The sequence below is a fragment of the Cajanus cajan genome, chromosome 11 (genome assembly GCF_000230855.2).
Source record: "Cajanus cajan strain Asha chromosome 11, NIPB_CcT2T_4, whole genome shotgun sequence".
Taxonomy (NCBI): domain Eukaryota; kingdom Viridiplantae; phylum Streptophyta; class Magnoliopsida; order Fabales; family Fabaceae; genus Cajanus; species Cajanus cajan.
In genome coordinates this window covers 34,286,114-34,303,098 of record NC_138527.1, presented here as the reverse complement: position 1 = coordinate 34,303,098, position 16,985 = coordinate 34,286,114, and the positions used below count along the sequence as shown (strand labels likewise).

Sequence of the window (16,985 nt, the reverse complement as noted above, 5' to 3'; positions counted from 1 at the left end):
TTTTTAATTATTTTATTTTAGGATGAACCATGAAACTTAACGCTCTTGTTATTTTCTGCTTGAGATATTCAATGAAATTGAGAGGGAACATTTTTCCTGGTATGCATAAATAATTAATTCTGGTCAGTGGAAAAGAAAGTTAACCTACAATTACAAAAGATCATTCACTTTGATTTAAGTTTTAAACCACACAGAAAAATGTCAAGAAAAATTATTCATGGTTATTAGTATATATATATGCGTAATGCCAGCACAGACTATGCAGAGAAAGAGAAGGAAATTATTGTCTCAATGTTGTATCAACATAAGTGAATCTCAGCCTCGCTTTTTCTTCTCAGATAAGTACATACATACATACATAGTGTTTGGATTATGATGCAGAACATCCTAATAACGATAAAGAAAATAACATGAAATAGAGTGGAAAACATGAAAGAAGAAAATGATAATGAGAATTGATGAATGGCATGTGTATATATATTATGGCAGGTTCCTAAGCTTTTGCTGCTCCTACTGGAGTCTCAGCCTTGGTGGATATAATCTGTTCATATAGATCTCTTATCTTCAAACCAACTATGGTTTGGAAGAGTCCTGTGCCATTGTTGCTGCCGGGGAAATCAGCATGCTTCAACATTTGTTGAGTAACCTCTCCATAGAACTTGGTTGAGAGGTTGCTTAGGTGGCTCTCTACGTAAATTAGTTCATCTAGTCTGTCAAATTGTCCATCCATTTCTACTACTGACACCTGTTCCACAAACAAAACCAACCACATATAAGTTCTATGACTGAACCATTTTATGAATACCAGCTTATTAGATCTTGGAAACTATAGTTTTTTATTTTGAACATGCCATAATTATTCCAATTCTATTAGTTTATAGAATCTAGTGGACTGTCTTCAAATTGTAAAGTTTTATGACAGATTTTACAATCTTAATTATTGTATATTCATAATTAAACCAGCTTAAAAAACTTATTGTCGTGTTCAATGATTCTCGTCGTGTGCAAAAACTCGTTGAGACAACAGTAATCACAGTATCCACAGTAGAAATAGTTTTTTACATAGTGGACTGGGTTACCCGTGGTGAAACAAAAAAAAAAAAATTAAAAGTTACTCTCTTCTAGAGTTATGTCAAAACTTATATGCAGTTTCTTAGTTATTTGTTTGGTATTGGTCATTACTTAGAATTGGAGTTTCACTTTAGGAATTGGCTGATACTTAATGTAAACATTTATTATGTAAATGTTCGAGATGAAACTTCAATTTTAACATGAGAACAACACTAAAAACACCTAAGAAACTAGATTTAAGTCTTCTCCTTACCAATTCTTGTGATAATGTGAAGTTAGTTAATTTTTTAGTTCTTTTGTCCAAATTTGGATGAATTAACCTGACTGTGTAGCGAAAGGGTTTTGATTTGGACAATATGGGATAGAGGGTTGGTACCTCATTTCCGTAGTAAGTCTCTGGTCCATAGAAGAATTTGATGCCAGGGTATGAACATGTAAGCTTCCTTCCACATGGTATCCAGGAAATGGTAGAGCCGTCATCAAACAAGTAAACTGGGCTAAAATACTTAACCCCCTCTTTCTGTATCAACCTCACTCTCAAAATCTTACCCTCGTTGTCATCTGGAATCAGTTGAGTTGGCAACACTTCTATCACTGCATCAGCATATTGCTTTTGTGGATCTGTGAACAACAAATGTACAAGTTAACTCATACATAACCACTTAATGACGTACACAATTGTTGCATGAGTATGGAAAATATAAGTTAAAGTTGAAAGACTATTGGTTATTTTTGAGATTGGCTTTTATCCATGAGATGGAATCTTAGTTGAATACCAATATATGCTTCAAAATCAGGCTTTCTTGCTTCAATGCTAGCCTTGATGCTTTCAAGACTGTGTCCACGCTCTGCCATGTCTCTCTAAAATATTTGTCTAATAATCGTTAGTTTATAGTAATGGAAAGAATATATAGGAAATTTTTTGAATTATATTGTATCTTTACCTGAATTTTCCAAGCGAATTTCACCTCGTTGCTAATGTCTAGGTAGATGCTGAAGTCCAAGAGGTCTCTGACTCGAGGATCAAACCTGCATGCAAGGAAGAGTCTCAAACTCACAATCTTGTTTTAAAGAAATAGTTATTTATTTTATTATATTTTTGAGAAAATTTAAAAATAAATATTTATTTTTCTAAATTTAGTTATCAAATATGCACTTTAGTGTCACGTGGAAAAATATTTTTTCGGTAATATTTTAGTAGACTTTAATTATATTGTTTAGTCAATTTGATCATCATTTTTTACTGAATCATGTTAAAATATTAATTAAAAAAGGGTGAGTATAATCATTTGAATTGGGTACCAGAATGATTCTTAAAGACTAGATTTGGATTGGGTAGTAACTAAATAAACATGGTCATCGCACGCACCAAAAGCAGAAAGAGAAATTATATTTAATTTTTTTTACAACATTTCGTCCAGAAACACAGATAAATAATGTATAATGATATTATTAATGTTATGAAAAACATAAAGAAAAAATAGTATTATAATAAAATATTATATGACTAGCAAAGAAATTACAAAGACTACTACGTACGACGAATCATGTAGAGAAACATATTTTACAAAAATGATCAAGAAACTTAGCCATATTAGCGGAGTGATCAGTATATGTAATAGTCATTTATTCAGTTTAGACATAAAAAGTTTAATTATTCTATGAGGTAAAATTCAAATACAATAATGTTTTTTTACACTCCTATACGAGTGTGAGATGTAAGAAGAAGAGAGATAAAACTGGAGAAAGTATATTCCACGTGATGAAAGGGGAAAAAGGGATTAAAAAAATGTAAGGAAAAAATAAGCATAAGTCAAAATCCATCTAAATATTAATTTCATGAGCCTAACGTTTTGAAAGAATCCAAGTCAAGAAGATTTTGTGCCCCGTGATTTGAATCATAAACATATCTCTGTTACTATATATAAGAGTAACAGTGAATCCATGTTGGCTGGCCCACCAAACATGGGAAGGTTGGAAAGTCGCTACCAAATTCCTCAGCCATACAATCATATAAAGATGGATAAGGTATCAGCTTAACGACTCGTGTCACATTTAATTCCACATCTTTGAATCAAAAAACAAAGCTCATAGAATTTCAAACAACAGTAACATATATCCCCTCCATCTCAAGATTCACTATACAATACAAAAGAACCATCAAAATTAGTCCAGCAGCACGTAGAGTTAGAAATGTATGTACAGATATGTTTGAATCATGATAATATCGTCATGACAAATGTTTCATGAAAAGGTAACAAGGATTTAACATTAGTTTAATGAAACACTACTTACATTGGGTGCAACCCTTCAATGACTAAGATTTTGGGGGGTTTGATGAGCTCAGGTGGATCCAAGAGGCCAGTGACATGGTTGTAAATAGGTTTTTCAACAGCAATTCCATCCTTGAGGGCTTTAACTTGGTCATACATGAGATCAAAATCGTTGGCTCTAGGGTCAAGAGCAGTGACTCCCTTTTCTTTTCTGCCAGTTCTATCCAAAGAGTGGTAATCATCCAAGCATATGACAGTGGTGGTGTCACTGATGAGAGTGTTGGAGTCAGGGTTGCCACCCTTTGGTGGTTCTGCTGCTCCTCCAAACACACTTGTCAGCCTCCTCATGAAGGTGCTCTTACCACAACCTGAGTCAGCTGCCAGGCCAATCACCACTGTCTGTGAGTCACCAGCTGCACATGTTATCACATACCTGCTGCTGCCACTGAGGCTGCCCCTCTTGCTGTTCCTCCTGCTTGTGGTGTAGAAAACTACCTGTCTTTGGTGAAAACCATGTTGTGTCTTTGATGGGGTTGAGATGGAGCAGTTTGTGCTCAGAGATTGTGTTGAGTAGACAGTGCAAGCTGCCATTCTTTTTTGCTCTCTCTAAAGAGAATGAGCTTTGCTCTCTCTCTCTGGTGGCTTTTGTTTGAGGATTATTATGGAGGGGACATTCCAAGAAGAAGTTTGGAACACATAAAATATGAGGTGGAATTATAACCAAAACAAAAGGCTAAGCAGGAAAAGAAAAAATGGTGCGTTATTGTTTAAGGATTTCTGTGACTACCCCTTGTTTTGGACAACTTTGGAGGTGATTTTAATGATAGAAAAGAAGTGTTTGATCAAAATCAATCATAGGAAAAGGGTATACTTGTCTTTTCAGTATTTTTCTCTTTAAGAAAATATACTAGGAGAAAAGCAACACCAGATATTTTAGCATTATTGAAGTTATTTAAAAAAAGGGGAATTTGATGATGAGGTTATGTGATGCAAAGAAACATGGTTGAGCTGAGTGGTTAATGCGGCTTGGATATTTGACATGCCACGTGGCATGATGTTGGTGGCTGTTTGAAGATGAGGGATTAGGGGTGTGGAGTGAAGTAGATTTCGAGTGAAGTGCGTGTCATCCAATTCTATCTTGGTCTCTTGGACTCTACCAGTCCTAGCTACGTGTGTGTCCCTTTTTTCCTTTCTTTGTTTTAGATCAATAGTCATGTGTTAACTGTTAAGTCTTGCCAGTGGAAGTTGGAGACCATGTTTGATGAAGGACCACATTTCTTCCATTCATCATTCATGACTCATGACAAGGTGCGGAGGTATAAAAGCATATGCCTCATAACCACAAAACGTGAAATTTTTATTGCTAGTAAGAACCACATGGTCAAATACTACTGACAGTGAAGGTAATAATAATATCACTATTATGTGGCCATGGTCTCCATCTACAATGCACATGGAAGGTATAGCCTAAAAAGAAATAGTTGTTACCAATCACTTAATTCATTAAAGAGTAAAATGATATTATTAAATATTTTAAGGAGCGGGGAGAATCAGAACTGTAATTCTAATTTTTAATTATGTTAAATTTAAAACTTGTTCAGAGTCATAATTCTTATATTTGAAATACAACAGCGAAAAATTTAAGTATAGAATTGTAATTTTAAATTGAATTTCATTTTCATTTTCATTTTGACATGCCTAACTAATGACTATGAATAGTCATGGCCGGGTTAAATTAGGTTTAAGGAAAAAATAACTCACAAGAACCAATAATATTGATGGCAATAGGATCAATGGAAAACAACAAAAGACTTGTGAGATAAAAGATAGGTGATCGTGATGATAACAAAATAACAGTGATAGTGGTACTTCCTTTATTTATTTATTTATTTTTTTATAATTGTTTTGACACTCTTTTTTTTTGTTCTTTTTTTATTATTATTTTTTTAAAATTATTTATTTATTTATTTTAATTTTTACTCTTAATAATTAATGTGTGTTTACTGAATAACGTGTTTATTCATTTCTAATGTATCTATTTTTTCTCTAACCACCTAATAAGTATAACAGAAAAATAAGTAATAAATATTTTAAAAAATTAAAATATCAATTATTTTCTTAATTTTTATACATAAATTTTTAACGATGTCAAACAAAAAAAACTAATGGGAGTAGTGATAATAATAATTAATAGTAATGGTAAAATTAGTAATAATAATAATATTAATGAAGTGAGTGAGCAGCATTTATAATAATATAATAAGAAAAAAAACTCTAACAACATTTTTTGTCACGTTCTTTTAAACACATTTTTATTGGTAAAAAATTATTGAAAAACAATTTGATTGATCTCACATTTTTATTTAATGATTATATTGTAATTTTATAATTTTTAATAAATTCTAATTATTAAAAATAAATATATCAGAAAGTGTGTTGCTAACACTTCTCATGACAATAATTAATAATGATATACGTAAAATAATAATGATAATAATAATAATCATCAGTGATATTGATGATGATGTTAATAGTAATAATAGACATTACAATAATGGTATTGGTAGTACAAACTAGAAAAATGAATAATGTGAGATGATGTTATGAATTATAATTTAAATGGTAAAAAGTAAATTTGATAAATAGTTTAAGAGTAAAAGGAAAATATAATATAAGAATTAAAAACTATAACATTATTTGAAGTAGTGTATCACAAAACACTACAAGCCGAAACAACTAAAATAAAGTTATTTACCAAGTAATATTAATATAGTTAAACCTACAAACTTTTCAGCTTGAAAAAGTTAAAAAATAAAAGTAGTTTGAAATGCTTCTAAAACATATTCTAAAACTCAAATTTGAGAATTTAATGGAGAATATATTTGCATCTTACGTCATCTATTAAAAAAAGAATGGTGTATATTTAGTCTAATGTTATATTTCCTATTATATTATTCCTTTTATTATTCAAATATTTTTAATTAATGACATATCTTATATAATATTACGACAGTTATCACATAAAAAAGAAGTCTACATTTACATCTCATATTAACAAAATATAAATCTATTTTTTTCTCTTTCGAAAAAATTATTGAAAGTCTATATTTAAGATTTCTAAAATAAAAACATCTACCTTTATTAAGATAATTCTTAGAATATTTTCCCAAGAGACTCCAAGGACAGAAGGTCTAAAACTTATTTAATAGGTCAATCTATACCTTCTGATTATATAAAAAGAATAAACAAATAAATAAAGGTTTACGAAGATGTTTCAGTTCAACCAATATAATGAGTTTATATTGTGGTAATTTTCCAACCAATCAAAGTATGCCTTTGACTTCCAATTTTCCAAAACTTAAAGAAGAGAATTTGGTCAGTTGCACACGCACTGCCGGCCCTTGCATGTCAACATAATTATAGATTCAGAAAGACTTGTCTAAGAGTTAGTGATCAATTTTAACTTTTTGATTGTTTAAAATGCAAATGAATCCAAGTTCTAAAATTTAAAATCATTCTGGATTATAACTAACTACGAACACTAAACCATTGGCGTTTACTACCCAAGGAGAATGGTTTTAGCATACGCGATTGTGGAAAGTGGAAACTATTATAAAAATGACATCTCAATATGCTACGCAAGTTTGGTGCAAGACATTCTAGTAGCATAAGCCTCGTGCAATATTATATTACACTTTCCCACGTAGAATATTATTAAATAGAACCTAAAGAACGTTGCTGTGGGTTATTAGTACTTAGTAAATGGACAACATGTGCATGCTTTTTGGGACATTTTAACTTTTAAGGGTTAACCCACTCAGCCCTTTACGTAGGTAACGCAAACAACCAAACTGTGACACAAAATGAGTCAATAAAAATGAAAAAAAGTCGGATCCCATTTTTTCTTTTCAAAATGAGTCAACTTTTGTAAACAGCGTGATGCTTTCCACAAGCCACAAAGGTAGGATCCTATTTGCTTATTCATTTTACTTTTTTTTTTGGTATAGTATTAGTTTTTGTTTTGCCCTTATCCTTTGGTTTGTTACCCTTGAAGTATCATTTGTAAATAGAGGAAACGAACATAACATGGATTTAATGGTTAAATGTTAAAACATAAAGAAGCTTTTAAAGTGAATTTAATCACGTGAATATTTATGTTGAATATAATGTGAGAAGAATATAAATACTGTATGCATTTACAGTAAAGATTTCTTTACGTTGTCATTTGATTTAAATATTTACATAGTTTTTATAAAATAATTATCTTAAGAATTATACTAACAAAGGTTTTATTAACTAACAATGTGTTTATACTAACTGTACGTATTTATTAAACGCGTGAAAAACTGACATAATGTCATAATGTCTATTTTATATTATAAATTAGATCACATAATTTGAATTTTGAAGAATAAAAGACTCCACCACTCAAACATTTTTAATACTCTCTCTCTGTTGGATGAGTATTTCACAACAGCCAGCATAAGAATTATAACTAATCAAAAAAAATTCTATTAATTATCTCAACAACAAAAAATAAAACACTATCATTCTTCTATCTTTATTTATGTATTTGGTATTTTAAATTGTTTATCTCTTTCATTATAGCTCTTTTTTAATCTTAAAATTAACTTCAATAATCTTTTAAAATAATTATAAAAAACTAAAAATAAACTTATATTAAAATTTAAATAAGTTTCAATTATTATAAATTTAAAGTATGATTTATATATTTAAGTATATTTATTTATTATAAAATATGATTATAATATAATTTATATATTCTATATACCTAATTAATATAAATTTCAATTATATATAAATTGGCATAGCTTGAAAATGTTTTTAGTTATGTAAATAAATAAGTATTGGTATAAAATAACCTAAAACATCACTCCACTTGTTAAGAGTGGGTAAGAGTACAAAACAACACAGGATTGGTAATCACAATGTCTCCCATTCCCTCCACTATCCATAGCTTTACTTGGGAAACGTAAATAAATTGGAAGATGTGGATAGTATCATGATAATGTATAAAGTGGTTTCTAATTCCAGTAAAAATCAACTTAATCGGAATCATAATCATTTAATTTTGGAGGACTAGCTTCTTTGGGAGCATCACAACTGCATTACCACCACAACAGTAGTACTTCACAGGAAATCCCCTATATATCTGCTTATCGAAAGTAAATTTTCTTTTCACTGGAGGGCAATACACTAGTAGATATACTGAACTTCACAGAATTCATTACATAGTATCGTACAAACTAAACCTGGTACAATCACTACAATGAACACCAATATCACACAAAGATATTACATGAAGAAAAATAAGATAGACAAAAAGAATATGCTAAGCCACACTGTGAAGTGACTGACATTATAAAAGCCGTTGGATCAAAATCCCGAGAACAGTCTCACTTATGCCCCCGGAAATACATGTATATTTTCTGCAGAAACAAAAGAGAAGGAAACAATCATTAAGCAATGATCTTAAACATGTATAAAAAAAGTTAGTTTGTCCTAACATGAGAATAGCTAAATAAACATTGGATAAACTTAATTTCCTCCCTCTTCTCTCTATAATTCAAATGAGTTTTATCACAATAGTTTTAAATGCTCCACAAATAAACAAAACAATCATGTATTTTTATAGTTTTCCCCCCTCTTTTTTTTACTTCCTGTCTATATAGCATTGAAAATATAAAGACCGTTAAAAAAGTTACTGTTTATTGATTTTACAAATCAAAAACTAATCTGGGATGAAAAAGAGAAAAGAGCGAACCATGAAATTTTTCAGAACATACAAAGCAGAAATCTTGAACTAGTTAAAAGAACTAAAATAAAACCGCCACACAACCATCCACCCCACAGAAACACCAATCAAACTGAACAGGTCTTTTTAGTCCATCCATCATCTAAAGCAACTTCCTGTTGTTTGTTGTTAGTTGTTACAATAGGAGTACATACACTAGATCACAACGCATGAACAAAAACAATAAAATATCCACACACAAAAAGAAAGTCCATCTTCATAATATTTTAATTTCATCATTTCTCCCATTGCTGAGAAGCATAAAATAAAAGAAAGAAATTAACGAAAATGTCCCTCACCTGAAGCACCCACAAGCTTAGAAGAGCCTCCAAGCAAAACATGCCAAATCCAACCAAATAGAATATCTGCAAGAATACAAAACATGGATGGGTCCAAACAAGTAAGAATAGGCAAAAGGTTATGGAGCTCGACTTTTCCAACACTATAGACTATAAATTCAAAACAAACGTTGGGAAATTTTCTACTTCAACGAGTTACTAAATGTGAGCAAATGTTTCTCCCCCTATCCTTTGATAGTTCAGGGCATCAAGATTGTTTTGATCAGATGAAAACTTAATACAACAGCAAGCTCACAGCACCCATGCCTTACAGAAGCTGAGAAGCACTCAATCTATTTCCATAAATGTCCAATTCCCACAAAAGTCTACATCCCTTCATCTAATGAAAATCCCCCCAGTTAGTCCATGATTATCATTTTCTTTGATTTCTCAAACAAAGTCAACCAAAATCAATAACTTCAATTCAACTTTGAAACTTATTGCCACTGGCTTGTACATATGATCATAACTACAATTTATAAAGGAGGAGGGGGCAATCAACTTGAGAAGACTACTAGCCTCCATGTGTATTTACCTTTAAATTTTTATAAATATATAAATGCCAAATATAAGAATTTGATAAACAGATATTACATCAGCAAAAGAACCTCATTTGTGAAATTCCAATACTCGAGCAATGCATGAAAAATATGAAGAGAAATATCTAAATATCCTGTGTAATATATTTGACCAACAAAAAGCTTGCTATATTAGTTACAACCTTAGAAAATAAAATGTTCATGGCTCATTAATATTACATGATGATATTCTGAAACATAGTGAACAATTTCAACAAACAAGAAGATAAATGCCAATCTGCGTGTATAGGATACAACTTACCCCAACCAATACATGGTCTGAGAAGACATCAATTGCAGCAAGGATGCCCCTGCAATTTAAAATATATACTTACTTAATACATTCACAAAGACATCTGACTAAGACATGGCATAACCGCACAAAATGGCATCTAACTACCTTTTAACAAAAAACAAAGTATTTAAGTGTCATTTAAGAGGAATCCAATTTAGAGCCACGGCAGTTTTTTCTTCCCCAACTCAATCTCAATCTCAATGATATGACAAAACATCAAAACATATAATCACGTTGTAATGTTCTATTGCTTGCATATGCCTACATAATGTAATGAGGAATAAAGTGATCATTCAACCCCCTCCCCCCAGGGAAGGACTCTATCATTTTCTTACATTCATGTGTTTTTTCCCGAACAAGCTGATAAAGGAATATTTGGTTTCAAAACATCCAAATATAGTAATCTTCCTCCCATCATACAAAGAAAAATCCATTCACAACTACAAGCTTTTAAAACTTCCTCCTTGGGATCACTTGGCTATTAAACCATACTTCACCTGACCGTTACACACCCGATACAAACCAGATAAAAAGATCAAAACTTCATGGAACTTAAATAAAATATATAATACAACTCATAGGACTTACGTTAATGATTTTCCATGAAAAACAATTGGAGGCGCAATCGCAGCAAAGACGCAAAATACAATATGAAGCTGCACCAAGCCAAAGTAATTAATAGAAGAATTAGTAAGGCAACAGTTCAGCACCAGTAAGCCAGTAATATAATGTAATAGAATAACAGATTACTATACCAAGTAGAACATGAAAAACCAACCAAACTTCAGTGCACTATCCGTCCTGCATATCAGAAACAATCATAAGCAACAACCATCATCATGCATGATCAAGTTATTGGGTATTACGTGCATGTTTAGTTCACCTTATTTTGGAGAAATAATCACTTATTTTTACCAGCTTCTAGAGAGAGATTTTAAGTATAAGCAATTATTTCTAGGAAAAAAATCTTTCCCTACCATGCACTAAATATCGTATCTCCTTCTTGTAATTAAAAGAAGCCCAAGTAGATCTAAACCCTTCAGTATTTAGGGGGAAATGCTTGTAAAGGCAGGGAGGAACAACATAGCTTACCTCATAGCACGATAGAGAGGCCTGTACCAAAGAACATATGAAAGGGGAACACCAAGTAGAGCATATATCACCGCAAGGAAAAATATTTTAACACCTGCACATTGTAAGCTTCACACTAAGATCCAAATCACATCATTAAACTAGAGAGTTGGAAGAATTCTAAGCATAGAAGAAGGAGCATACCGCCGCCTCTAATCCAACAGACAATAACAGCAACTACATTAAAAACTAGACAGAGAACAATTCCTGCAGAGATGTCACATTATAAACAAAAGAAAAATAATTAGATACAAATGAGTTTATAATAGAAGGGACATGAAAAAGATAAACAAGAGTTATACAGGGAGTGATTTTGTGTGGAAATCTATATATATAAAGTTGAAGAGAGATGTTTATTAGATGCCTCCACAAGAAAATATCTTCAATATATTTAATAAAAAGCTGTGTAGAAAGTAGAAACTAAATCACGAAATACACTAATCAGGACTATCGTAAACACCATACTTTCATATCTCCATTCCAGCAATTCGCAATATCCAAAAGCAAGTAACCAAGCAGAGCAAAAGATGCCAAAAGGTTTTTAATGAAATATCCCAAAATAAGATCAACCAAAATGAACATAAAATTGGAAGCCCTGACATGAAATGGTTATTCCTCAAACTCCCAAAAAAGAGTCAGAAAACTTGCATTAAAAGCACTTTATTGTGCACAATTCATCCAGATTTACGGCTAATGCCAAATGATCAATATAACAGAACAAAATAACCAACTGTATAATATGGACTCCTACATTGGGAGAAGGGTTCTCATAACACATTGAAAACATTCACAGATAAAAGAACTCAAAATGTGATAAAAACAACTATTAAGTTTTTATCAATTAGCTAGAAGGGGTATAAATACGGAACAAAAAATTATATTTTATTAATAAGGCTCTGAATGATTGTGACACAAAACACTGACCTAGCACCTCAATTTCTACTAAGATTATGTTTGGACTGATGGAAAGTAATGTAATGCAGAGGAATAAAATGGAATGGTGGCATTAGCTTCCCCTCTAGTGCAGAGGAATAGGGTAGGATAAAATGAAATGGGATGGAATTTATTCCATTCCATCCAATATTTCTATTTTTCTTCCCCTCTAATTCGGGGGGTATGGGAAAGAATTAATTTATTGTTTCTTTACCATTCCATTCACTTCCCAAATGATGCAATGGAAACTTCCATTCAGTCCATTATAAAATATCAGATCAATTATAAGGTAATTGTATTTCAATCTATACCACTCCATTGTATACAATCCAGCATTAGGTATCCAAAAATTGCCTAAAATTATGATTATCAAGAAACACTTGTATACCCTTTGCTTTGGTGGAACTACAAGCAGTTACTAAATACTAACTAAACCAAAAAGACATAATAATAAATTATATTTCCCAACAGCAATTAAGTAACCAACCAATCAAATATTGAATAAATAGATAATAATTAAGCAGTCATACCTAACCAACTAGCAAAGGCCAAATATTGCAGCCTTTGAGCATGAACTGGTATCTCATTGGCAATATCATGGTGAATGATTGGGAAAAATGGAGGCCAATTCTTATCATCAACAGGCACACCGGCTGAAAAGCAGATTTATATTTTAAACAAGAAAAAAAATGTTATTGACTCGGCAAAAATATAGAGATCCAATGAAAAACACTTGATTGAAACAGCATGGTGGGGTCTCATCATTCACCTCTAGAAACAGCCTCTTCTCTTTTTTTTATTTCCTACATATGCATTTTGGAGAAGTCACAAAATCAGCAAAAGCAAAGGATGACCAGTTGATTAACAGTGCCAAAAGTAAGAACTTGCACATGTAGGTAGTTAAGACTTAAGAGAATATTAGCATATCACTGTTGATATTGACAAATGACAATAAAATCAATAAAACAAATGCTAAAAACCAAAATCTGCAACAGTAAATTGTTAAATCAACCTTCTCTCTCCGTTTTAAATCTGCTTCCCAAGCTGCTAGCTCTTGACCTTTTTTCTTAGAGTCCTATATAACAATATGGAGAATAAATCAGACACATAAAAAGAATCTCACAGTCTTAAGGAAGTCTCTGAATTAGTAATGAGATTACATTTGTATTATCCAAAGGAATATCAACTGTAGCATCATGCCTTTGACCAAATCCCAGAGGCTCAGATGCTACTGGTGGAACTCGTGATTTTGATGCAGGAGCAGCACCACCATTCTGTAAGAATAAATAGAATGAAAAAACACCACACCATGACTTAAATTAAACAATAAAGCATCAAATGGAAAAGAATTCAAGTCTAGAAATTTGCACCAGAAATGACAACTCTAATGGCCACACATTATTTCAATTAGTGTGTTCTATAATCAGACATTAAAGTTAGCTCATCAGAATTTACACGGTTTCAATTAGTTATATATCTTGTATGCAGCTAAATTAACTCTGAACTCAAGCTCAAATCAATCAATCGGTTACAATCTGTTGTAAATGATAGAATTACATTAAGGCAAATGTAGCAATTGAAAGCAAACTCACACAAAGATCACTCTGTAAACTGAATCAAATGCAGAACTACCAAACCTGTCATACAATCTCATTTTTTAGAGACAATTTTTTTATACACACAAATACACAGTGGAGCTGTTATTAAACTTTTATTTCATCTCAGTTAATTGGAATTTAAATAGTACGCCTACAGGCCCACAACATAATTTGCTTAGATACTACATTGGTCTGAGGGATTTCACAATTCACAAAAGACACGTCTCACGCGGTAGCTGAAGCATTGATAAGTTCTACTTGACAACAATTCAGCATTTGCCTTCATCAAACCCAACGATTCTTCTACACTATGCTTGTCCTAACATTCAAGCACAAGCCCGCACCACGTAAACTTAAGCAGCTCAGATCAATCATTACACACCACAGTTCTTGGCTAATTCCAATTATAGAAATACTCGACATTAAGCCACAATAACGAACAAATAACACTAACAGCTAAGCATCGCATAACCATTTCATGCATTGCACATTTTACAATTCACGAATCCATTCAGTCGAGTAACTCAGAGAACACCATAACGGAAACCGCAAACCTATATATTTTCCAGATCCAAGTCCTCCACAAACATCCACACCAAGCTCCGCACAGATTTGTCTTGTCGGTGCCAATTCAGCAAAAACTCTATGATTCAGCACACACTCTTTCTCAATTAACAGCGTCCGCAACCAAACGGGAAAACGAGAAAAAAAAAACATATCGATGCAAATCAACCACAGATCCAGATCAAAACGACGAGACACCTAAGCAGTTCCGTATTTATACTCACAAGTTGAACCGAAAATTTAGGGCGAAAACAAGGTTGGATCTGAGTAAGAAACCAGTAAATACAGTAAATATAGATGCGGAAAGAGAGGGAGCGATATTTGATTACCGAAAAAGGATTCACTTCTTCTTCGTCGAAAGGATTGGGATCGTGGTGGCGATTCATGGCGAGAACTCAGTTAGATCCGCAAAAACTTGCGAGGATTACGGCGTGAGGTGCGTGAGCGAGTGAGATAGTGCGTGCGGTGAGAGACCGCACCTTTCTCGCTTTTCTTTTTCTAGCTACCTGGCTTGTTCGCAACGCGGGATATGGTTTTGGATTTGCGAGAAAAAGTAACTGAACTTGAATTTCTACACTTTGCCCCTCTCCTTGCTTCGGATTTACAATGCGTGCCATTGAGTCGGTATGCGGGTGCTGTCAGTGTGGCGTGCGAAGTGGGAACCTTCACGTGATTCTCGCGTGCGGTTTTGTGACGTGGCGAATGTTGGTTGGGTGAGTATGAGAATGGGTGGAGGCTGTGTCACCGGATTAGAGCTCGTACAAGCGGTGACATCCTACCAACTTTATCACTTTCTTATTATTTTTTAATTATTAGTTTTTGAAAAATTAGGCGCAACCGACTTCTCAAGGGACAGATAGGTAAATTTACCTCTCAAGTCGTAACTATTAACGAAGTTTGTCTAGATTAAAAAAGGCGAAACGCGATTAAAAATTTTGAAATTTGAAATCCCGAACAAGGTTTTACGACTTTTTATTTTTAAATTTTAAAAGTTTTCTTTAATCCTGTAAAAAAAAATTGTATTTATTTTAAATTTTAGATCATTTATTTTTTTATCAAAGAAAAATACATTTTTAGTCATTTTAAAAGTTTAGAAACTCAGTTTTAATTTTCTTAAAAAACTGTAGTACTTTTTGCTCTCAAATTTTAAAAAATATATTATTTTTATCCCTTTAAAGTAGTTTAGATAACATACAAGAGTAGTTACAAAAGTTTTATCCTAAACTACTCAAAGTAACGGGTAAAGGATAAATTACAATATGATTTTGGTTCTTTTATTTTTTTTTGTTAATATAAAATTTTGTTTTTTATATTTCAAAATAAAAATATTTAATTTTTATTTTTAAAAATAATAAATTTTAATTTTAACAAATTTTAACATTTTTCATTTTCGTGCATTATCGAGTAATGTAATATTTAATATCATAATATATAAGAATTAAAAATTAAAATAGTATATAAAATATTTTTTATTTATTTTAATGAATAATTAATATTCATTTTATTAATATTTTATTTACATATTTTTGTTAAAATTTTAATTTCAAAATATTATTATTAAATGTCACATCATTTTATATATGTAAATATTAAAATTTAATAATTAATAGATCGTAATTTGATAAGATTAGTTAAAAACTCATATATTTAAAATTAGATGAATTAAAATATTTTATTTTAAAATTAAAGAATTAAAATTATAAATTAATAAAAATAAAGTAACTAAAAATATAATTTAGTCGATTAAAATTAAATTTGAGAAATTATAAAACAATCGATAAATAAGTGAAATACAAATAAGTGGTAATAAGTCTGTGGTACAAACTACAAAGTCTAATTCCATCTTCAGCAACATAAAATACAAACAAGTGATAACAAACTCTTTTTAGAACAAATTTCTATAATTCAATTTGATTATTAAAAAAAAAAGTAATACTCATGCAAATTAATATTAATATTTAATATAAAAATATGAAGAACAAAAGAGAGATGCAAAAATAAATTTAGTATATAATAAAAAGGCTCCATACATTAAGAAAAGGAAATGGGTCAAAGTAGAATGTAGTGTTTTCTTTTTGAATCTGATGGCTGTCATTGTAAATTTGTGATTCTAATGAATAAAAAAAAACTTTTTAATATAATAATTTGAATTAATTCATTTTTATAAAATTATTTTTATCAATCATTAATGTAACTGTTATCATTAATAAAAGATCTTGATAGTGTTCTCATACATTAATCATTAATCAGAAATATATAGGTAACTTACCACATGATTGTGTGAAGAAATTTGGATTGAATATGGTCAAGAAACATACATCAACATCACCGAAGTGGTCACGTAAAAAAGTATGGATCGAATAACGTCAAGTTACTGAGGACACAAACA

At 31.3% G+C, this 16,985-nt stretch overlaps 2 protein-coding genes across 2 annotated transcripts; both read right to left on the bottom strand.

Annotated features, from left to right (window-relative positions):
* Nucleotides 1-201: 201 nt before the first annotated feature.
* On the bottom strand, nucleotides 202-4,038 carry PRK (phosphoribulokinase). The gene is made up of 5 exons (XM_020371944.3): nucleotides 3,367-4,038; nucleotides 2,016-2,100; nucleotides 1,848-1,932; nucleotides 1,448-1,692; nucleotides 202-745 (listed from the first exon to the last, which is right to left on the bottom strand). The coding sequence occupies exons 1-5, from the start codon at nucleotides 3,933-3,935 to the stop codon at nucleotides 494-496; spliced, it is 1,236 nt and encodes a 411-aa protein (XP_020227533.2). The 5' UTR covers nucleotides 3,936-4,038; the 3' UTR covers nucleotides 202-493.
* A 4,497-nt stretch (nucleotides 4,039-8,535) lies between these two features.
* SCAMP5 (SCAMP family protein) lies at nucleotides 8,536-15,130 on the bottom strand. The gene is made up of 12 exons (XM_020370284.3): nucleotides 14,926-15,130; nucleotides 13,595-13,708; nucleotides 13,447-13,509; nucleotides 13,204-13,237; nucleotides 12,965-13,087; nucleotides 11,646-11,708; nucleotides 11,463-11,556; nucleotides 11,126-11,171; nucleotides 10,959-11,026; nucleotides 10,338-10,386; nucleotides 9,459-9,524; nucleotides 8,536-8,794 (listed from the first exon to the last, which is right to left on the bottom strand). The coding sequence occupies exons 1-12, from the start codon at nucleotides 14,980-14,982 to the stop codon at nucleotides 8,762-8,764; spliced, it is 810 nt and encodes a 269-aa protein (XP_020225873.1). The 5' UTR covers nucleotides 14,983-15,130; the 3' UTR covers nucleotides 8,536-8,761.
* Nucleotides 15,131-16,985: the final 1,855 nt, after the last annotated feature.